This window comes from Molothrus ater, chromosome 1, assembly GCF_012460135.2.
Source record: "Molothrus ater isolate BHLD 08-10-18 breed brown headed cowbird chromosome 1, BPBGC_Mater_1.1, whole genome shotgun sequence".
Lineage (NCBI taxonomy): Eukaryota > Metazoa > Chordata > Aves > Passeriformes > Icteridae > Molothrus > Molothrus ater.
In genome coordinates this window covers 118835251-118858636 of record NC_050478.2, presented here as the reverse complement: position 1 = coordinate 118858636, position 23386 = coordinate 118835251, and the positions used below count along the sequence as shown (strand labels likewise).

Sequence of the window (23386 nt, the reverse complement as noted above, 5' to 3'; positions counted from 1 at the left end):
TGCATAAACAGTGTGATTTCTAGAGTTGACTACTGTTTAATTTCATTAATTTTTCAGTACTGCTTAGTTCTCTGTTATCAACTGTAAAGGCAGCTTGTGATGAATCCATACAAATTCTGATGCAAGCTTACTCTGCATTTCTATTCTACATTCTCAGGTTGGCTGCAATCCCAATGAAGATGTAGCTATTTTTGCAGTAGACTCATTAAGGCAATTGTCAATGAAGTTCTTGGAGAAAGGAGAACTTGCTAATTTCCGATTCCAGAAGGACTTCCTAAGACCATTTGAACATATCATGAAGAGAAACAGGTAATAACATACAATTAACTGAATTGCCTGGCATCACAAGCATCAACTTCTGCAATTAATATTTCAAATTCCTTTTGTAAAATCAGTTGTTAGAGAATTATACTATTCAAATTGATTATGTAATTCAGTTTAAAAAATTATTGTTTATTATCCTAATTTAGGTCTCCTACTATTCGAGACATGGTTGTACGGTGTATTGCACAGATGGTGAATTCCCAGGCTGCTAACATTCGTTCTGGCTGGAAAAACATTTTCTCAGTGTTTCATCTGGCAGCCTCAGATCAGGATGAAAGTATAGTGGAACTGGCATTCCAGACTACAGGACACATTGTCAGTGAGTATGGACAATATTCAGACATCATGGAAGCGAGTGTCACTCCAGGGTCCAAGAAGCTTTGTTGACTCACAGCCTGCAGAGTAGAGCCTGCTTTCATGTCTTGGAACCAATGATTTACACTTTCCAATTGGTCCTCTAGGAAAATGCTTACCAGAGTCATTCAATAAGAGTAAAGTTAACTGGTTTTCTTTATGCCTTTTAAAAAAACTTGTCTGTTTGTTGCATTCTGTAGTAAAACAACTCAGGCCTTAGATAATTCTATTTAATGTGTACATTTTTGTTTAAGTGAAATATTCTGGGGAAAAAAAAGTACATATTTTACTAATATATTGTTTGCTTATCTTTTTCTATTATTCTGAATTGTGCTTGTGTAAGGCCCGTTTAGGAGAAAGTGCTGAGCTAGGGGGGCACTAGATAATTTTTTCTCTCTCTGTATTCTAATCTAGATCCCAGGCTTTAAGGGATCTCTTTTTTCACTGAACATCTACAAGTTTATGAAGCTGTTTCATCTTTGATGAAGCACTTTTTTTTCTTCAAAAGCAGCTATTTAAAAACAAGGCAACATGTTGCTGGCGAGGAGGTCCATTAGTAGATGGAACTCCATACTTCATGTGTCCCTCTTAAGCTGTGGGGACACAGACTAGTGTTAAAAAGTAAGCCCATTGCTCTAGTTTTGCTTAACTATTACATTTCCCTGCTTTAGTCCAGGTTTTACTTTAATTTATTTTTAATACTCGCTGTCAAAATGAAATGCCCAAATGCCCTCTGGGTAATTTTTTTTTTATATTACTTTTTTTTTCTTTAGTTTTTCTTACAACTCAGGCATTTGACAGCACCAATCAATGAACCAGTCTCTCGTGACTTCTGTTACAGACAGTTCACATTAGAATTAATACATTTTAAAGCATGACACTTTTTTTTTCTCCTTTTCACACTTTCCTCTCAGCAATCGTGTTTGAGAAACACTTCCCAGCAACCATAGATTCTTTCCAGGATGCAGTGAAGTGCTTGTCTGAATTTGCCTGCAATGCAGCATTTCCAGATACCAGTATGGAAGCGATCCGCCTCATTCGCCACTGTGCAAAATACGTGTCTGACAGGCCTCAGGTATAGTCTGTGTTAACTAAACTAGAAGTGCTTTTATAAAGAAAAAATAGATATGCTAAACTCTACTGGCTTCCCTTCAAGTTTCATGGATTAATGAGAAATGTACTTTATTCAGAAACAATAGGAGTATAAAATGCCACAGGCTTTGAAAATATCAGTGATTTTTCTATTCTTTTATTCCCCTTTGCCCATTCCTGCCACCCAGTTCAGCTGGTGACTTGCATTCCTGAGAGCTGTTGGAAACATCATATCTCAGGATCTGCTCTTTGCTGGGAAATATGAAGAAATGGATAATAGCATAACCAAAAATGTTTGATACCCTCAAAATGTTATGGTCAGGTCCTCACTTTCAGAGCTATCTATAAAAAAATGAGAGCAAGAAACTCACTCTGAACTGCAAGCAGAAACTGGTGCTTGAATGTGTAATCTTGTTTATTTTTTAAGTTTATTCATCATAAGATACTAAGCATTAATTTGAAAAACACTTCACTTTCCCAGTGTTACTGTTTTAATTGCCAGCTCATCTGAGGTGTCAGGATATAATACTCTTGAAAGAGAGATTGTTGCTTACAGTCCAAGTTGTGTTTTATTTTGAAGAATCTAACTTCTATGACTGTCTAACAGTGTTTCCTTTCCTAAAGGCATTCAAGGAATACACAAGTGATGATATGAATGTAGCTCCTGAAGACAGAGTGTGGGTGCGAGGATGGTTCCCAATTCTCTTTGAGTTGTCCTGTATCATCAATAGATGCAAATTAGATGTAAGAACCAGGTAACAATCAGTATTTGTAATTCAAATTTTAAAAGGTTTACTTTATACTTTTGAAACAAAAACAACTCTTGGTAAATGTAATCACTGTAAAATGACTTATGTGTTTAATTCAGGTGATACCACTGTGGAAACAACAAACACCTTTGAAATAGACACTGGAATACAGAAATTAAGTCTGTGTTCTGTATATTTTAAATTTTTATTTTCTGTTATAATAAACAACACAGTTATGTAGTTGTGATTGCATTCTGCCTTGCTCATCCCACTTACCTTGGGGATTTTAAAACTGGTTTTGTACCATGGTTCATTAAGTGGTTGAGGATTGCAGAAATGGTTAAAAAAAGCAAAGCTGTACCCTGATTTCACGTAAAACTTGCTTATTTTTCTGGAATATGTTTTTCCCTTGTAAAACATATTCAGTTATAGTTCTGATGTGAAATATGAGGGGTTTTACACAAATAACTTTAAATTCACACATTGGCATGGGAGCTGTGCATCCAGACTCCCTTTATAGCTGGTGAAAGTTAATAATTGTTTCTAGACTTCTGTACTTTTTAACTGGAAATATTTGTTTATTAATTTTTGTGGCCCTTGGTAAAGGAGTTCATTTACTATTTTAATTTTAATTTACCACAGCTCTCAAAAATATTTTTGGCTATTGCCTGCAACTATAAAGTGCTTTTTTACAAGCTGATTTTCTACTTATGTTTTGGATACTCGTGTGTCTATATTGTTCTAAACAGTTTTTGAGTTTGTTATTGCTGCTGTAGCTGTACTTACTTGGTCTTGTTCATGTCTTTCTGTAACTCTTGGTATAAGTTGTTCTTTCTTCATTTCAGGGGCTTAACAGTAATGTTTGAAATAATGAAGACATATGGCCATACCTATGAAAAACACTGGTGGCAAGATTTGTTTCGGATTGTCTTCAGGATATTTGACAACATGAAACTGCCAGAACAGCAGACTGAGGTGATAAAAGTGGAGGAAGATAATTTACATGAGAGCTACATTTACAGTAGAAAACCTGTAATATAACTTAGTCAAGTAATGTAGGGTAAACCTTAAAACCTGGATGGTGGACCTGTGGTTCTAGTAGCCTTGTTTTGTTTTAATGGAATTCTAATTGGCAGGTGTCGTCACTTTTTTCATTTTTTAAAGCCATATGCATAAAAGACCTGGTAGTTTACACTGGGAACAGCAGAAGAATAGCATAAAATGCAATGTATCTAGGGGTTGTAAGAAAAACTATAGCTTTTACACATGATGTTTGGAATCTGAGACACACAACGTGCTCACTTGAGTGAAGCTTGTAATCAGCAGTGAAGTCACAATTAGAGGAAATAAGTCCTGTTACTTTGAAATTTTTTGATGACAAGGCAGAAAAAAAAAAACCCTCAGCCGAAGTGAAACCAAACCACTACAACCAACCCACAAAAAAACCATAAACCACCCAAAACAGCGCTGTGCTGTCATTGCACACTTCTGACCAGCCATTCGGGTTTTGATCTGCCAAACCAGAGCCAGGTACTGCTTTGAAAAACAACTGGAATGGCCTTTAAAATGTAACTAATGTGTAAATTATTAGTATTGGAAGTAGGAGCAAAATTGTCAATTGTTTAGGAGGCTTTGTCTGGCTATTTGTAGTAGGACATGTCTCACTTCAATAATTTTTTTCCCCTGGAAAATGCTTAAACACAGCTTTAGCTTGGTGTTAAATCATTGAGTAGGATTGGACACTAAGACTGTTTGTTTGTCTGTTCCTGTAGTTCTTTTTAAACCTGCTTGTTAGCAAAGCAGGAGTTAAACCTCCAAATTTTGAGGTTTTGAGATACAGAAATGAATTTCATGTCACTATAAAGCAAATTGAGTAAATATAAATGTTCATTTATACGTTTATCCAGAAGTTTCACCTTCAGGTTGTAACTCTTCTTTTTTTTTGACTCCTAGAAAGCTGAATGGATGACAACTACTTGTAACCATGCACTTTATGCAATCTGTGATGTATTTACACAGTATTTAGAAGTACTTAGTGATGTTCTTTTGGATGATATATTTGCACAGCTGTACTGGTGTGTGCAGCAAGGTAGGAACTGCACAAATTATCTTAAAACAATGTTAACATTTTACTCTGTTGAATGTGAATGAACAAATACCCTGTTTGTCTCTTACAGACAATGAACAACTGGCACGATCTGGTACAAACTGTTTGGAGAATGTTGTCATCCTTAATGGTGAAAAGTTTACCCTAGAAATCTGGGATAAAACTTGCACTTGCATGCTGGATATTTTCAAAACTACAATCCCTCATGCGTAAGAAAACTGTTCATATTTATACTTTGTAAAATAGTTTAGCTAGATTATTTACCTGTTTCAAACTCTTAGATATCTCGTGGGTGGGGTGAACAAAAAGCTGTTAAGTGTGGACTAAAGAGAAACAGACTTACTTGCAACATGGTGATAAATTAGGTGTAGGTATTCTTCTGTACTGTTAATGATGAAGTGTTAAAAACTAAAATACTATACAGGAAATAAGCATAAAAACTCTCCAACAACCCCCAGAATGTAACATGAATCAGTTTTAAGGTTTTAGATTTTTGGAGAAGTACTATCTGATTTTTTTGTTACTTTCTTTTTTTGTAATAGAAGATGCAGGCTTTGCTGTTTGTAATTACAGGCGGAGTTTTTGCCATAAAATACTAAAATACTGCAACAGTCTTACAGATTTAAGTCCCTGTGGTTGATGGTTAATTTCCATCATATGTTTATATGAATCTTAATATTTTTCTGAAAATTTTCTTGGCTATTTGGTAGTTCTTTCCATTCATATGATAACTCTGCGTGAGGTTTCTTGGAGTAGGGCTGCACCATTCCAAGTGCTGTGTTTCATCCACTTCATATTCTTTGCTTCTGGGACCTACTTTAGGCCTGAAGAAAACTGAAGCAAAAGAAACCTTCTGCATATCAGTCTTTCCTTTTCCTCTAAAATTCCTCCAATTTTAGAGTTGCATATCAGATAGCACTGTAAGAGAGCTTCATTCATCCATTAAAAGATAAAATCTGTCACTGCCTCACCTATTTTTTTTTAAGTAAGTAGCTATAAATTAATTCCATCAAAAAATAAGTATAAAATGAAGCTGAAATATTTGGGAGCTAGCAAGATATTTCTGTATTTTGGTAACTGCCAAAAATAAAATTGGAAGCCACATCTCTGGATGTGGAAGTCTAGCTGAATTAACCCTAACTTATTAGGGTTGTACTGTACTTGGAAAGATTTTGAAGTTAATATTCACTAGCAGAAGATTTGCTTTGGTTTCAGCTTATGATCAAAACTTAAATTTCTGGGTATTCTTATAATTGAATATTAGAAACCTTTCTAGAGCAGCATTTTGAATATCTTAATATTTAGACATACTCAAAATACTCTTGTTGCCTTTAGTTATATCTAATTTGAAATATGTGCATTATTCACTTTGATGTTGAGGCCCTTCTGCTTCTCAAATGGGTTCTTTTCCTTAGGAGAGTATCCAACTCCTTCCTTTAACTTTCTCTTTCTTTCTCTTTTAATCTTTCTCTACCATCTTTTCAGAACTTCATTATGTTATTCCTTTTTAAATTTCTGGGAGGTTCCCAACTTTTGTAGTCTTATTTCAATTTTTTGTGAGGGTACACATCTTTTTTTTTTCCTTCTCTTTCTGAGTCCTAGGAGGATACTTCTTTTTTGCCTCTCTTTTTATGGCATCTGGTTCTTTTCTGAGACTCCTGGTTTGGCTGATATTTCATATTTTATTTCTTAGACCCTCTATTAGCCTTTTTTTTTTTTTTTGCAATCAAGCTTTTTCTCCCCTCCATGCCTGCGTTTTTATTATTTTATTATTTTGACAATGCAAAAACATGTTTATCATGTTTATCATGTTTACCAGTTTTAATAAAACCACCCAGTTTTAATATTCAACTTGTTGTGGTGCCTGCCTCAGTGCTTAGAGAAGGCAAATGATCTCTTTACCTTTGTTTTTCCATGCCTGGAAGTAACACAGTAGTTAATGTTGAAATGAAGACAGACAAATCACATGGTGTTATATATGAAAACTTTATGGGCAAGTGCTTTATTGCCAGTTGCCTTCAAATAGTGAGAGGCTGTGAATCTCTGGAGTGTAAAGTACCCTCTGGCAGAAGTTCTTATTAGTCTGATCAGGTAGAGTTTCATTTGTTCTTTTTTAGCATTCATATGAAACATCTTCCAAGTGTTGTGCAGCTTCTCTAATTTAAGAGCTGCAGCATTGGCTGCATGAGTTCTTAGTTGCAGTATCAGCCTCTGCTGGTTCTTGGCAAGTTACTTTTTTTGCAAAGAGAGTTGATCATATTTCCTTGTTTGAAAAATGTACTATTATATTTAGTATTATACCAGCTACCAATTTCTGCAAGGATCAGTTACTGGAAAACCACAAACCATGCTGCTGCCAAGCTTCTGCAGATCACTGAGGTGTTGATAGCTGGAGATACTCATACAGAATGACACAGAATGGCTGAAGTTGGAAAGGACTCTGGAGCTTTTGTGACCCAACCCCTGTGCTTAGGCATGGCCACCCCAGAGTACTTTTCCCAGCACCATGTCCTGACTTTCAAATATCTCCAAGGAGGGAAGCTCCACATCCTTTCTGAGCAACCTCTGCCTTACGCTTGATCACCCTCACAGTGAAAAGGTGTTTCCTAATGCTCATAGGAAACTTCCTGTGTTTGTACCATTGCCTCTGGTCCTGGCATTGTGAATCACTGGAAGAAGCCTGGCTCTGCTTTGCCCCCACATTTCAGACAATTTTAGTGTGTTGATGAGATGTCCTGAGCCTTTTCTTCTCCAGGCTGGACAGTCCCTGTTGTCTCAGACTCTCCTCATGGGAGAGATGCTCTGGTTCCTTCTTCACCTTTGTGGCTTTTTGCTCAACTTTCTCCAGTAGGTCTATGTCTCTCAAACTGGGGAGCCCAGGACTGGCCACAGTGCTGAGCAGAGGGGCAGGATCCCCTTCCCACCTGCTGGCAGCTCTCCTCACACAGCCCAGGACAGCATTTGCTTTCTCTGCAGCAAGGGCACCCTGCTCACTCACGTCCAGCCTGGTGTCCACCAGGATCCCCAGGGCCTTCTCTGCAGGCCAAGCTGCTCCCCAGCTGGGCAGCCCCAGCACGTCCTGGGGTGTGGCCTTGCTCCTCCCCAGGTGGAGAACTTCCTTCTTCCCTCCCTGAACTGCACAGGGTTCCCATCAGCCCATTCTCCAGCCTGTGGAGGTCCCTCTGGATAGCAGCATGACCCTCTGGTGTATCAGCCACTCCTCCTACTTTGTGTCTTCCAGCTTCCTGAGAGTCCTCTCTGCCCCATCACCCAGACCATTAAGATGGACAGATTGAACCCAGTACTGACCACTGTACCACTGGCCTCCAGCTAGATTCTGGGCACCTAAATCACCATCCTCTTGGCTTACCTGTTCAGTCAGTTTTCAGTCCACCTCACTCTTTGCTCGTCCAGCATATCAATTTTTGCTTTTTTAAATAGTTTCTTTAATTTTTCATTTAGCTTAATTTCTCTTCTGTTTATAATTTTTGTTAATTTAAGTTTTCTGAAGCTTCATAAGAGTGAGTTTTGGCTTTCTGGTGCTGAGAAATCCAGTGTGAGTGCCCTCTTGTCTTCAAAAAATTCAAGAGTTAGAATTGGTTCCTTGCACAGATTATGATGGTCCAGCCTCTACCAGCTCATAATGGCTCATTATCCCAATGCCTCAATCTATGTTCTTGCAGCTTTCAAGAATCAATTCAGTTCTCTGTTCTACTTTATTTGTTGCCTTATTACATGCCTCAAGATTTTATCTTTTCTTATCTCCAATTTGTCTTTTTAGTTATCCAGTATTCAGTTTTCTGGAGATCAGTGGTACATTCACTTAGGATGCTTAACTTTGTGTAAAAGCTCTCCCTTAGGAAATGCAGACACAAATGTCCAATATGTGTTACCTCACACAGATGAAGACTAAAGAGTTTGAGATCATGACAATGACAAGTAACTCCAATCTTACTTTGCAGCAGTAGATTGGATAGAACAAGAAACAATGGGACAACTTAAGTTATTTAATCCAATTTCCCTCAATTCTTGGCAGGCACAGACAGTCTCAGTAAGTTACAACTAATGGAGAAATTTTTAGTGCTAAGGTTAAGATCCTCAAGACAGCAGTTTCCTATAGGAAATCAGCAGGGAAGAGATCAGAAATATTGTCAGTGATTTGATACCTCATAACAGCAATGAATCCTGAGTGGAAGTGTTGAATTTTTAAGTGGAAATAGAAACTTAAACCTGGAATATACCCCAGACAGACAATGCAAAACGTTTCCAAATGTTCGTGAGGTTTCTTCTGGAGTAGATTCATTCCTTATTCTAGGTCAAGCTTAAGGCAGTGTGGGAGGAGAGACCCACTAATGACACTAAAACTCTGCCTTAAGACAAATCCAGAATTTCTGAGAAAAGCTAATCCACCTCAGTATAGTCCACTTGTCTATCCAAGGTAGTTGACAGAAATGTTGAAGTGCAGCAAACACTTTTAAATGTGTGAAAAAATAAAGTGCACTTAGAATTGAAATTAATGCAAAAACCCCACATCATGTTGAAGGGAGTTTTTAGAGTGTTGGTTCTGATTTATATTTGAAACTTAGTAAATTTGGGACTGGTGTTGTGTTTTCAAGGCTGCTGACTTGGAGACCAGTCGGTGGGGAGTTCTGCTCTGGCTCTCCCTCTGATGCAAAAGAAAAGCTGGTAAGCTGCTGAAATAAATAAAACAATAATTTAAGATTGCAAGAGCTCAGTACAAATGTGTTGTGATGTAGAATAGGTGAAAAATATACTTGTCTTAAATAAATTTCTCAGTTTTGATTTATGTGATTTGTTTTTCCAGCTCAAGTGCTATTTAACATTTAGAAATGGCAAGGAATTAATTGATAAAGAAGTATGTATTTGTTTGCAGCAAAGTTGACTTCCATAAATTGGCTGTAGGTAGTTACCTGTGTTTGTTTTAGGTAATGTCCTGTGTCTGGCAGGTTTCTCTAATACTGTATTTGGGCTTTGAGTTGTTCATGGTTTGGGTCATGGTTTTCTTTCATTTTGCTGTACTGGAAAGAAGAGGAACTGCTGAAGAGGGATAGATTGACAGATTGACTTCTTTTTCCTCCAAATTTTCTCTTGTAATAAGACCTTAAATATCTATTTAAAGTAGAAAATTTTTATAACTATCAGATTTCATAGTGTTGATTGAAGAAACTGATGTGAAGTCTGGATTTGCCTGCAAGTGACAGCTCCTGTAGCTGCTTTGCTGCTGATGAGAATTAGTTTAGCTTTTGGACATTCTCACAAGATTGCTGCATAAAGTTCTGTATAGATTAATGAAGAACTTGATACAAGTTACTCAAGGATAATGGTCCAGATGAGCTTTACTAAGAGAGCCTGACTCCCTCCATTTATCTTTATGAAGTGTTACCATAATTTAGCTTAAACAAAGTAAATGTCTGTGAAGGCCAGTTCTCAATATATGGGTATTGTACCTTTGTGTTGTACCATGACTCATTTATAGTGGTTTGATCTCAACATATTGGCTATATTTTTGATCCATTTATGTCAAATATAATAGCATGCATAAATGGCAAATAAATGTCTTAGTCTTGAGTAAATTGAAAGATCTTTTCCCTTTGAAATAGTTTAACATTAATGTTTTTAAAAAATATTTTTGTCTTCTGTGTAAAAAGATATTTTGCAACTTCAGAATTAACAGAACTTGTGTAATAAATGACTCTAAAGGACAAATATTTTGGCTGTCTCATTTAGTAGGTTTGAACCTTCGCAGGCTTTGGATATTTTAATCTCATTTTTCTTTAGGTTGCTCAAATATGATGGAGTGTTTTGCTGTCAGTAGACATGATACCTATTAAAATACATATTTTTACTTAGTAGAGATTAAAACTTTGGTTATCTACTGATACGAGAAGCTGAGGTGCTCTTTACAGGAACCTGGCAAACCTCCTACTCTTGATCTGGTAAAAGCTGTAGTAACTCTTGGGTGACAGAAGAAATGCTTGGAGGGAGTGCAAAAACCTATCTGAAAAATGCTGCTCGTTTCCTTTTCTGTTTACTTAAGTATTTGTTACTTGTTAAATTTTCAGTTGTTTCTTAGTAGCTCATCTTTCTGGTACATCTTTCATGAATACTCGTAGCAAGTATGACTAACGTGAATGAAAGCGCAGTATTGAAACAGCAAATGTCTCGATGAGCTCTGCACAGCATTGCACAGCACTATTACCAATTACCAGAAGTTTTCTGTAAGTTAATTACTTAATTTTCCTTTTTTTTTCTTTTCAGGATACAATCTCCCAGAAGTCAGTAGATATCCATGACTCCATCCAGCCCCGACCTTCAGATGGACGCCCATTTCAGCCCAGCACAGGGGCCACGGTAGCGGAGGAAGCGACTAAAGCCAGGCCAGCAGCAAGTGTGTACTCTGCAGGGGTTTGGAATTCTTATCTGTGTAGAGTAGTATGTACTGGATGTTTGATATATTAGTTACAGTCCCAGCTGGGACTTCAGAAACATGATGTGAAGAAATCACATTGTTTAAATTTTTGTCTTCTTGTAGTATGACAGAATTCTCTTGGACTCCTGTGGGTCCACATTTTTTGCCTGTGTTTTAAAAATCTAAGAGTTCAACTGCAAGCTTCTAGGCTTTTACCCAAAGCAAAATATTAAAAATAACAATCTCCTTACAGTGCTGTGTGAGATTTCTTTTCTTAGGAGCAGAGATTTTTCAGTGCAAAATGCAACAGAAGTAGTAGCTGAAAAAGAATTCTGTCTATCATTTGAAGAGAGTTTATCAAACCCTTATTTAAGATCCTTGTGCAGTTATGTTTCATTGCTTAAAATGGTCATGTGTTTCATTAGTACTTGCCACAGCTGCAAACAAGCACGGTACCAATGCTGTGCTAAGCCTCCTGCCTGGGAACAGCCCCTGGCTCTTGCTATTGCACTGAAGGTTCAAGTCACTCATTTTGGTGACTTTTAGGTAACACTAAACCAGGCTGATGCAATGTATCACAGCTTCAGGAAACAGGGTTTTAAGTTCCAGTTGGTAATATGGTGATCTCTCCTGGTAATTCCAGCAGGTGGATTCCAGGTTTGGTTTACACATGTGCTTGAGGTTAAACTGTTCTTCAGCGTGCCCTCAGAACAGCTCAGAAAAGTTCTTTAGTTAACAAGGAACTTTCTTTCCTTTAAAGAATTTCCAGAACAGAAGTTATTTGCTGCTCTTTTGATCAAGTGTGTTGTACAGCTGGAACTCATTCAGACGATCGACAACATTGTGTTCTTCCCAGCGACTAGCAAAAAAGAGGATGCAGAGAATCTAGCAGCAGCACAAGTAAGTGGAACTGATAGGTACCTCTCTTTTTAACACCTTTTCCTCCAAAGGTGTTAAGATAAAGTTTCTTGAACTCCTGTAGCATCTGCTAATTGACAATTTTTACATGCGTTTGAGAATTTCCATTGGCCTGTTGAGATCTTTTACAAGTTCTGTTAAATTGCATTTGCTGTGCCAGGGCAGCACTGTGGAGATTAAAACATGTATTGCTCAAAGGGATTTATATATCTGGGATGTGGATACAACCTTTAATACAGTTTGAAGTTTAAGTACAAGTACAGATGTAAACACAGGGTAGGATCGAGTTATCACAGGAGCTTGCTGAAAACAGTTGTGAATTTTTACTTCAAATCTTTTTCTTCCTTTTCCTCTTTTTTCAATAGAGAGATGCAGTAGACTTTGATGTCCATGTGGATACACAGGATCAAGGGATGTATCGTTTCCTAACATCACAGCAGCTTTTCAAACTTCTCGATTGTCTGCTGGAATCTCACAGATTTGCTAAAGCATTTAATTCAAACAATGAACAAAGAACTGCTCTCTGGAAAGCAGGTGAGTCAGTCCTCTTGAAGAAATACTTTGTGACAACGTGAATTGACCCAAAAATAGGTCAGGAGTACTTCGATGCTAAATGTAAAAGTTGAAGCTTTAGCTCTGTAAGTATAGGATTCATAAAGGGAGGAGACCTAATCTGAGGAGGTGCAAATATCTCTGGTTTCCTAAAATTCAAAGTTTCACTGAGGTACAGCTGCCAAGCTGATTCTTGGCTGTAGGTGTGAGTCCCATGCTCGGAAACTGCAGGGACAAACACAGGTTTCACAGCCAGTTATAAGCTGATACTAAAAATGGGTGCCAAACACAATTATGCCATATATAAACAGGTTAATTTTTAGCAATGCTCCATTGTCATAAATATTATGAGAAATTAATTACCTGAGGTGGTGGTTCTGTCTGTGTGCAGAAGATGGTTAGAAAGAGAAGTGGGGGACTGTAAGAAACTGAACCAAAAATCTGAATGTATGCTTGGAATTGATGTAGGTTTCAAAGGCAAGTCCAAGCCCAACCTGCTGAAGCAGGAGACGAGCAGCCTGGCCTGCGGGCTGCGCATCCTGTTCCGCATGTACATGGACGAGAGCCGCACCAGCGCCTGGGAGGAGGTCCAGCAGAGGCTGCTGAAGTAAGGCCCATGGAGCTGAGCCTGTTGAATGATTTCTGCTGTTAAAGAAAAGGAGTGGGTTATTTAGAAGGATAGACCATCTCTGTTTGCAGTAAACTTCTAAAGCCAACACCTGTGTGTGGTGGTCACAGCTAATATTAAGAGTTCTATGTTCTGTGGGGAGTGCTGTGCCTCCAGCTAGTGATGCTGTCTCTCCTTTTTGTTCTCATTACATGTTTTGCCGGGAGAAAAAAGATTTTTTTCCACCTCTTTTTTTGTATCATGTGGGTAGGTGGGGGCTCTCCTTTAAAAAGGAAAGCAGCTATCACCGAAACCCCATTTTTTCTTTCACTAACCTCAGGTATTTTAGGGAAGTGGCACTGTTTGTTCTCATTTTCAGAAATGGACACTGGGCTTTAGCAGCCTTACAGAGCATACAGAGGCCTTTGGCTCTTTGGTTATTGATCTGAATGTTCTTTGTTTATAAAGTTTTCAAGCAACTGGTGGAGTAAGGGAGGGCTTTAAACCTCAACAGCAACACTTAAGGCTAAGACTCCAAGGTTCACAGACTAGGAAGCAGAGCTGAAAACTGCCTGGTTACATCAACATGAGATATTCCTAAAGCCCACATAATGGTTTGTCAGATACCTCTCAAAGAGCACTTGATATGTTTCAAATGCATTCACAGACAGTATAATCACGTTTTGTCAGCTTATTTATTACTGAAGTCCTAGGACTTTGGATTTGACTTGAACAAGGTCACTGCCTTCTGTCATTAACCAGGCTTAGAGAAGCTTTCATAAAGCAATGCTGTACTACACCAGGGCTTTACACTGCCAGAATTTGCAAAGCCAGAGCTCTCTTTCTGCAGTAGAGCTCAGAAGGAAATGTGAGTTGTTATTTTTTGTGTCTTTTGTCTCCAGTGTCTGCAGCGAGGCTCTGAGCTATTTCCTCACTCTTACATCAGAAAGTCATCGGGAAGCCTGGACTAACCTTTTACTCTTATTTTTGACTAAAGTCCTGAAGATAAGTGATGAAAGGGTAAGTAACTGTTTGCAGTGATGTTTGAGATGACATGTACAGGTAAGAAGTAGTTCCAGACTGGTTCATCACACACAGTTACAGACTTGACTTTAAAAGCTCCTGCTGCTCTGTAGACACTCTTGTGTTGAGGGAATAGACATTCAAACTGCACTTGACAGATACTGACACTAATAATTCAGTGTGAAGGTGCAATGAGTGATAACATAAAACGTGTCAGAGAAGTTTAAAGATGCTGGAATCCTTTGGAAGTGTGTGTTAAATTGTTTTTACCCCTCTCCTGCTGAGGAAGACAATTAGTGATGATACTTTATTCAAAGAATTAACTCTTGTTTCTGCTGCCAGTGCTGCAGGTACACGTACACCTTGACCTTCTCCAAAGCAGTTCTGCAGTAAATAAATCCCTGTTTAATCTCCCTCTAAGAACACCTGGCTGCAATAATTAAGTGATGAAAAAGGCCAACTGCAAGAAAAAAAACTCATAATAGAAAAATATTTCCTCTTGGAGAATAAGCATTAGTAAGGAGCTTTGTGTAGCTGGTGAGCATCTGTCAGAGTGTATCACAGCTGTCTTAGCCTTATTCTAGCACTGCTAATTTCAGTTGTAAAGGTGTTCCTGCTTGTCACTTGGTGCGTTTCTCGCCCTCATTTGGGAGAGTATTTAAAATTCTGTTTTTGCAGTGTGCTTTCTAAGGTGTACCCATGTATAATAGAGTCATTTCTTGTTTGTTTTCTCCTCAGTTCAAGGCCCATGCCTCATTCTACTATCCTTTGCTGTGTGAAATCATGCAGTTTGACCTTATTCCCGAGCTCCGGGCTGTGTTGCGAAGGTTTTTCCTGCGGATCGGGGTGGTTTTCCAGATATCCCAACCACCAGAACAAGAGCCTGGAATAAGCAAGCATTAGCAGATAGTGATGCTCTGTTTCCAAGTTTATATTCCTCAGCTAAATAAAAGGGCCAGGTAGCTGGGCCATTCTGTCTGGGTCTCCATGTAAATGGTTTCTTTCTCTGGCAACGTTGTATCCAAGGGTGAACGGTAAGGACGCTTCCAACTGTAATTAAGGCTTGCAGCACTCCAGTCCCTCTCTTTCCTGGCGGATTCTCTCTCATCGGTTTCTCTTGCCTGGCTCCTGCTGAGCACAGAGCCAGTTTATAGCACAGTCCCCCTCGTCAGCACGGGCTGCAGTGTCCTTTACTGTCCTAGACAGCAGCATAGCAACAGATGTTTATGGCGGGTGTGAAAGTGAAGTGTACCCAAAGAAACATATATATGTAAAGGTTTGAGCTTCTGCGAGAAGTACAACTCAGGAGAGCTGTATTTTGAAGGATAAAATGTTTATAGTGAAAAGAAAATGGAGATTATTGTTCATGGAAAAAAATATTTAGCAACTATGTCTGATATTCTAAGATTTTTGCACACTCAGGCTGTCTGAGACATTGGTAATCATCCTTCTGTGAAAATGTACAGAGATGCAGATCTGTAATATAAACTCTTTAACACTATACAGTTCTTCCCAAATTATTTTATTTCTGTAATACTGATTTGTTGAAAGCCCATAACTCTTCCTTGTTTACCAAATGCACTAGAAGTTTGGGTTTCTTTTTTGGGTTGTGATTTTTTTTCTTCTTCCTTTTTTGTTATTTTTGTTTTGTTTTGTTTCATTCATTGTAGCCCAGAAGTTATTGTTGCCGACTTTTGTCAAGAACAGCGGTAGAAATATCACGACTGACATAACTACCTGTAATATACTTGTTTTAGGGCTTTGAAATATAAGGAGCCATTGAAATGATGATCTTTCAAGGACTGGAACTTGAATCACTGCAAACAAGTCTAGGTTGTGTCTGCTGTCAGATGTTTTTTTGTTTGATGTAGATTTCACTCTTATGTACAGAATTTAATGTTGGATATATTCAAGTAACAAATCTGGCATGGTTTGGGGATGGTTAAATTTATTGGAAATGTATTCATACTGTGAATTGTGCTCTGATGGTTAACAGACGAGATTGTCAAGCATTCTGTATTACAATGGATGTAGAAATTTTTTTCAGATGGACAAAATGTATATGGTACAGATATGTAAAGTTTTCTATGTAAAAAAAAATTCTGTACAACTTTCTGTACAATATTTGGTTCTCATCTGGCATATTCTAATCAGGTTATAGGTCAATAAAGTTTTTGAACTCTTTCATCAGTGCAATCAAAACCAGTCTAATCCACAGCTACTTGTTTTACAGTTTGCTTTGCCTCTCATGCTTTTGTTTTAAAGGAGCAAACTCCAGACCCAAGGAGCAGAAAGCTGGGTGCTCTCTGGGTGACTGGGATGCCTCTTCTCCCTGTTAGAGACAAATACAGGGGGAAAAAAAAATAAAAGGTGGTCAGGGCTGGAAGAGAATAAAAGTGCTACATGAACTGGTCAGATGGACCCTGTAGTGCTGCACAGATAGAAGCTCAGAGCTGCACTTTGCTCTCTGGGGATTAAAACACAAACACCAAACAGCTGCTGGATAAAGGGGGAAGGGAAGGGCTGGGATTGCAGTTCTGCTGACTTGGAACACATCAGCCAGCTCAGCCATGTCAGTATCTTCAGTTTTGCTAGTAAGAGTGGAATTGGATTGTTCTCCAGTGTGTTCCTACAAAACTCCTGACTGGCACAGGAGAGCAGTAGGAAGAGCAAGGTGTGTGAGGCAGCCTCCTCTCTTTCAGGGCACTGTATCTGCCACAGACATTTGCAGCAGGCTCCAGAAATAAGTGTAAGCATTTCAGTGAAATAGCTATTGGAAAAGCCAGAAAAGGGAATTAAATGCTGTGACCGGTGGTTCAGAGTTTGCTCACAGAGTTAACTGGGGTGGAGCAAAACCAAATAGCAATTACCAGAGTCAGAAGGGGTAGAATTGAGGTTATTTGAATTAATTGTAGCCTTTCCTATTGGGCCGTATTTTACTTGCTCAGTTTGTTGTGCTGTGTTTTAATCTTGAACTGCTGTGCTAGGCAAGACCTAAGGTCCTTGACAGTGACCAGTAATAATTTTTATGGTGAGTATAATGTGTCCCATTCTATTCATTGTCCTACTCTCCCCATGGCTTTAGCAAACTGTTCTGAGACCATTGTCAGGGTGTCCCTGACACTGCTGCCCTGAGCACTGTTTAAACAGCCCCTGTTCCTTGTGTGTCTGCCTAATTGCTTTCTGATCATCTGTGTTCAAGATAGACCAGTGAGTACAATGAATTATCTAAAATCTTGGGCAGTTGGTGTTTTGGGGCTCTTTCTGATTTTAAACCTCACTGCTATATTGTTTTCTTGTGTAGTCTTCTTTAGTAAGGACATTATTCTTTCTTCTCATGCCTTATTTATTGCTCATGTGGAAAAGGCCCCATAGCTGTTTAATTTTGGTTCACTGGGAGCTGAACTTTGGTGTCATTGTAACTCTTCTGTGCCTCTCTCAGTTCTTGCAATGCCAGAGCAGCACCAGGTGCGCTCTGGGCATCGTGTTCAACTTGCAGCTCTCTGAACACTCACATACGTGTTCATTGTCAGAAATCTGGGGTCAGGGGCAAAGAATAGGTTCTCTTTTAGTGATCTCATTACCCATCAGGGCTGGGACTGCAGATAGATTTATTTTGCAGGTGAGGCTGTCATGATAAAAGGTTAGGGAGGCAGAAGGGCCCTGCCAAAAAGCTGAACTTGGGAGAGGCAGAGAGCACTGAAGAAAGATCTGAAAAGGGAAGATGCAAAGGATTCAGTGTCCTGAGTAGTGCCCAAGGGAGGGTAGCTGCAGGGAAGAGTGGAATTCATGGTGCTAAGGGCTGCTGAGCAGTGAGGTTAATTTAGTGGTTTCAGGCCACAGCACAGGTGAAGGAAATAATTCAAATGAGGGGTTGTGCCACATCCTGGCCTTCAACTGGAGGATGGTTCTGTGGCATTCAGAAATTTACTGCAGTGAAATAAGGGTGGCTTTTTAGGGAAATACTTTGTGCTTCTCTTAGCAGAAAAGCTCCAATTAAAATTTAAGAAATAATAATTAAACTCTGTAGGCAGTTAGATGAGGAAGAGAAATTCTGCATCTAGCCTGGAGTTGGTACAGTGAATGTGTCTCAAACTTCAACTTGTGAGGCAACTGAAGAGAGCCATCAGGGCAGGTGACAAAAAAAGGTATAAGGTGGGCTTTGGCATGGGAGGGTGGTAAGTGTCTTATTAGAAAGCATTCTCACTAAGTTATTTCCTCTGTCTCTGGGAAGTCCAGCCTGAGCAGCCATGCAGCGCCAGGTACCTGCTCCAGCCCAGGTCAGGGATTGCCCAGTGCCCCTGCTTGAGTGGCCATGGCCGTCAGACCCACACTGCTGAACGTTCTCACTGCTGAGCTAGAAATTCAGATAAGAATTACCCTGATTTGGCAAATCCTCTCTGGGAAGGAACATGCTAAGCCCATGAAGCTCAACACCACACAGGTTTGAAAGTACCTCTGTCAGCAAACAGTGCCTGCCCTCATCATGGAACTGCTGCAGCCTTCAGACAGGCTTACAAAAGCTTGAAAGTGGCAATGTAGTAAAAATAAGACCTTGTAAAAGGTTCTTGTTTTCATCAGTGGTTTGTTAGGGTCATTTTTTCCCCTGTTGATCAGGTTTAGGCCTCTGGGTGGGAATTTCCTAACCAAAAGGAAAGTTGCAGCTTCACCCCAGCTTCACCTTGGTTGTGTAGTTCACTGATCTCCTAAAATCTTGCTCCACTCCTTCTTGCTAAAGCTCTGTGCTCTCAATGAAGAGATTTTCCATGTTTCCATGTGTTTTTATTTCTTTGGAGACAGCCTTAACACTCCAGTTTGTTCATGAGTAAATAAAAGCTGAAGCAAATCATAAATTAAGAAAATTGAAGTCGGCTTTCACAGTTTTTATAACAAAAATAATTTTAGTAACAAAATACTTTATTCACTCTTCAATCAGAAACATAAATATATTCAACAATATCTCTATTTTCAGCACACAACAAGTTAGGGAATGTAAGACACATTGTTAATAGTATTTTTTTTTTCCATGAAAGTATTAGCCGTGCTTTCATGCAGGACAGCATTTATCCTGTATGAAAACCTAAGTGTCCTTGTTCAAGTTACTCTTTGGGTAAAAACCTAATGCTCTTCTGCTCTTGGGCTGTTCTAATGCCAGAAAGTTCTGGAGTTTGACTATAAACCTAAAAAACATCTTTGATTTAATATCAAATTCACACACACCACACTCTGTTTCTGAGGCTGAAACTTAAGTTGTATAAAAAGTGCAAAAGCTGCCAAGCTATTCCTCCATGTCCCACGTCACGGAACAGAAAACATCCCTGCGCTCCACTGCAGCGGCTGATCCTTTATTATTGCTATTTGCAGTGACACGCAGCTCCACGCTCGGTACACGGGAGAGAGCTCTCCCTCCCTGCGGGATTCCCGGCAGGGCCGAGCGCTCCCTCCCGGCCGCTTCCCGGGCAGAGTCAGCCGTGCGCGGTGGAGAGGCCGTGCCAGCCCATGGGGAGCGCGCTCTGCGGGGACAGCTGCCCTGTGCTCCCCGGGGACAGCTGCCCTGCGCTCGGCTGCTCCGCCAGCAGCCGCCGCAGCGTGGCCGAGGAGCCCGGCCGCAGCCAGGGCTCGGTGTCCGTGGAGCTGGCCTGGGACTGCGCGCGCTTCAGAAGGTCATCCACGTCCCCTAAGGAAAGGTCATCACCTGAGAGAGGAGAGCAACACGTGTGTTAGACCGGACAACGCGACACAGGGAAGGCTTGGCTGCAATCAGTGCAACAATAATGCTTCAAAATTATATATATAATAATGCTTTTAAATGACATCTCTACTTAGCACACGTTTGCTGATGCTCTGGGGACTTGGGCCTCAACAGCTCCCACCAAGCAGCTCAGTGAGGGGATAAGGATACAGGCAGAGGTGGATGGATTCAGCAGAGGGTTCTTGCTTTCCAAAAAACTTCTACTTACTAATCTATCAGTGCCTATATGCATAAAAATGCATGTGAAATAAGGCCATTCAATTACAGTGGCCTGACTGAACCTTGTATAAATGTAGGGGGACAGAATATAAGGAAATAAAGGCAGTATAGAAAGTAATCTTATCCCCTTAAGAGTTGCAGCTGGGTTAATTACTAAAGATTAGGAGCAGGCCTGATTTGAACAGGCCACAGCTGTAGCCAATCAGGAGAGTGCTATAAGAGAGTGGCTTGGGTGGTTGAGGGATCTGGAGTCAGTTGGCTGCTGTGAGAACAAGGAGGAGTCAGTGCCTAGAGGAGCTGCCTATGAGAAACATCAAGGAGGTAGGAAACTCTAGCACTATGAACCCTTGCAATGTAATGACAATAGAACTCTTGCAATATAATAACGACATATAAACAGTCTCCTACTGAGGAAGAATGGTTTTAACTTGGTTTAACAGTGGAAATGCAAGTGCCTGTGCATCACAGCCCAAAACCTCAGTGAATGTCATGCTGAAACTGGCTACATTGGCATCTTCCAGCTACAAAACAAGCCCCACCTAACAAAACCCAGAACTACCTTGCCTATGAACTTGGGGTCAATATCACTCTGAATTCCACTGTTACTTGTTTCAATTCTGTCAGTAAGTATACATACATCTAATACCTTAAACACATAGTGTGGATTATCAAACAACATACATTTTTACTATATATGAAAGGGTATAAAGATATCAATTTCTCTGTGCTGTTCATTTTTTGGCTTCACAGCATCTAATTTTTTACATACTTAATCAAAAAAATTATGCAAATCCCCTCTATCTATAACAACAGAAAAATGCAATGTTTTCCTCTTAAAACTGAATCACGTCAATGAAGAGGTTCTGGTTTCTTGGTGATAAAGGTGGGCAGAAACATGTTTAAAGACTCTGAGTAGGGAAAAAAAATCAACATTTTTGCAGAAACATCCTAATTCAAGCAAAACAGAATTGTATATTCTTTAGTGATTAAATAATTAACCTAAGGAATTAACAAGTGTCATGTAATTTTAGTATTTGGATGATTTTTACAAATTTCAGGGTTTTATTCTGCAAAAAATGATGACTTTTTAAAAATGAGAATTTAAACCAAAGCAATGAGAATCTGAAGATTCTCATTAAGAACTGAAAGCTGATGGTCTAAGCATGGGTGTGAGGCTTCTCCAAGGCCTGGAGAAGCAGCAGGCAGGTGTGCAGGGGTGAGGGGAAGGACAGAACTGCACAATGCACATCCACTGGGAGCAAGGGCTCAGTTTCCCTCTTTGTCTGTTAGGTGGGATTGCAGGTTCTAAAACAAAATGCCAAATACTCTTTGTTCCAAAAGAACTTGGCAGGAATCATTAGTTCTGTCACATCACACAGACAGTGATCTGATCATCCTCCAAGCCTTCCCAGTCTGGTTAAAACTTGTCTGCAACACTAGAAGTGAGAGCAGACTTCCCTCTCTCTACGGCCTGCCATCTCCTGTGCCTGAAGCTGGCAGAGTGAACTTCTTTGTCTCCTCAATCCTGGGTCAGATCAAATCTCTTGTGAGTTGGAACCCACAGTTTTCTGTATTTGTAGGTTTAGAGGGGTTAACAGCACACAGCAGGAAAAGTGATACCTAAAGAAAATAATTTCTGTTTGCTGCTTTAAGAGATGATATCTAGCAACAACTAAAATAAGGTTGCTTAGAGACAAACTGGCAATGTCCAGGCCAGGGGGCTGCATTTCCCCACACTTAACTACTTCTGCCTTTACAGCAAAGCCTTTAGATCTTGCAGATGCCAGAGGCAAGTTCACAGTGCACATCACTGGATCAGACTCACTTGGTGCTGCTTTTAGAAAGCACAGCAGATCAGCTGCACTGCAGATCTTCTTCATCATGATTTTCAACACTTCACACACTCCCTAAAAAACTGGCCTTAATTGGGACACACATCAAGACTCTTGATAATGCAGTTTGCATGTGGAGGCTGAGGGTAAGGAAAGCTTTTCCTTAGCATGAAATCCTGCTTTAGAAATGGATGGTATCTGGATTCCTGCAGAACACCAACAGCAGCACATCTTGTGTGCCCAAACCTGTGAGAATTCCCTCTTCTGTATCTAAGCCTGCTCTTGTTTATGCCCATAGGAACACCCATACCTTGCTTGACAGAGACTCCACTACCCAAATATTCACCAAGTCTACACTGATGGGAATTTTTTCAGATGGGTAAAAATGGAGGAGAAGGCCTGACTCCTTTTGTCTAATTTTCCAACTAAGAAAACAATACTAGGATGCCTTTAGGATTCCCACATCAGTCCCATAGGAGACAGTGAACTGCTGTGAACAGAGCCTCCTTATTGAACCAGATCAGCTCTTAGAATTTATCAAAGCCTGTGAATTGCCATCTCTGGTCATTTCAAGGGAAGATAACCAGGTTCCTTAGTTAAATATTTGAGAGATTTGTTTTCTCTCACCAGTGTCTCTGAGGGCAGAGGAGAAATGACCAGTCCTGGCTGGTCAGAAAGCAAGAGGATGCCACAAGGGTTCTTTCAGACTGTTAGGGAAAAGGAGTAAAAAAGCTTGGCTTCACTCATTTTTTCTGTAACATCCCTGAGCACAAGGAGGGAACAGGAGGGCAAGTAGCAGTGCAGCCTGAACAAGCACAGCTGAGCAAGAGGATCTATTGCTGCCTTTCCAAGAGGCACAAATGCCAAGGATGGGTCCTCATGTGCTCCAGAGAACAAGCTACATACAGACATATAAATAAATAAATACATACATATATATGTGTATATATATATACACATATCAAAATTATATTTAGCTAAAGGCTGAAGCTCTGGAGGCTGTGACAAACAGAAGGCAAGCAAAATAAAAAGTGTAGTGCATATGATATGAGGTGACATTATAAAAGAGGTGAAATACAATAAAGATACTGAAGTAGTAGTAGTACACATAGCAAATATATCTGGGTGGAGCAAGATTAGTAAAGATTTTATTTAGATTATAGAAGAAAATTAGTATGAATAGGGTTTATTTTTTAGTGACTTAAAACCACAGTGAGATGGTTAAAACAACAAAAAAAAGGATGAAGTGCTTGTAAGAGTACCCATAGCAACAGAATCAAAAATACTGCCAGCATCTGTACTCTCTCTAAGTTTATAAAAAGGATACTGATACTGTAATTGCCTAGACAGCATAGCAACTACCTCCCAAAAAAAAAGGGAGATTTCAGACTCGTATGAAAGAATCATTAGCACAAAGTGTATGAACT

The 23386-nt window shown here is 39.6% G+C and overlaps 2 protein-coding genes across 2 annotated transcripts in view; one reads left to right on the top strand and one right to left on the bottom strand.

Moving 5' to 3' along the window:
• Positions 1-16341, top strand: part of ARFGEF1 (ADP ribosylation factor guanine nucleotide exchange factor 1) — an 84788-nt gene extending 68447 nt beyond the window's left edge. The window contains exons 26-39 of the mRNA XM_036401741.2: positions 158-309; positions 471-643; positions 1593-1753; positions 2395-2525; positions 3365-3494; positions 4473-4608; positions 4697-4835; positions 9243-9312; positions 10906-11035; positions 11817-11956; positions 12340-12508; positions 12995-13133; positions 14036-14153; positions 14895-16341. Of these exons, the coding sequence (XP_036257634.1) occupies positions 158-309; positions 471-643; positions 1593-1753; positions 2395-2525; positions 3365-3494; positions 4473-4608; positions 4697-4835; positions 9243-9312; positions 10906-11035; positions 11817-11956; positions 12340-12508; positions 12995-13133; positions 14036-14153; positions 14895-15059 (1953 nt within the window). The 3' untranslated portion in view covers positions 15060-16341. The remainder of the gene's footprint in view (positions 1-157; positions 310-470; positions 644-1592; positions 1754-2394; positions 2526-3364; positions 3495-4472; positions 4609-4696; positions 4836-9242; positions 9313-10905; positions 11036-11816; positions 11957-12339; positions 12509-12994; positions 13134-14035; positions 14154-14894) is intronic.
• A 2683-nt stretch (positions 16342-19024) lies between these two features.
• CSPP1 (centrosome and spindle pole associated protein 1) overlaps positions 19025-23386 on the bottom strand; it is a 63765-nt gene continuing 59403 nt past the window's right edge. The window contains 1 exon segment of the mRNA XM_036401757.2: positions 19025-19851. Within this exon segment, the coding sequence (XP_036257650.1) occupies positions 19622-19851 (230 nt within the window). The 3' untranslated portion in view covers positions 19025-19621.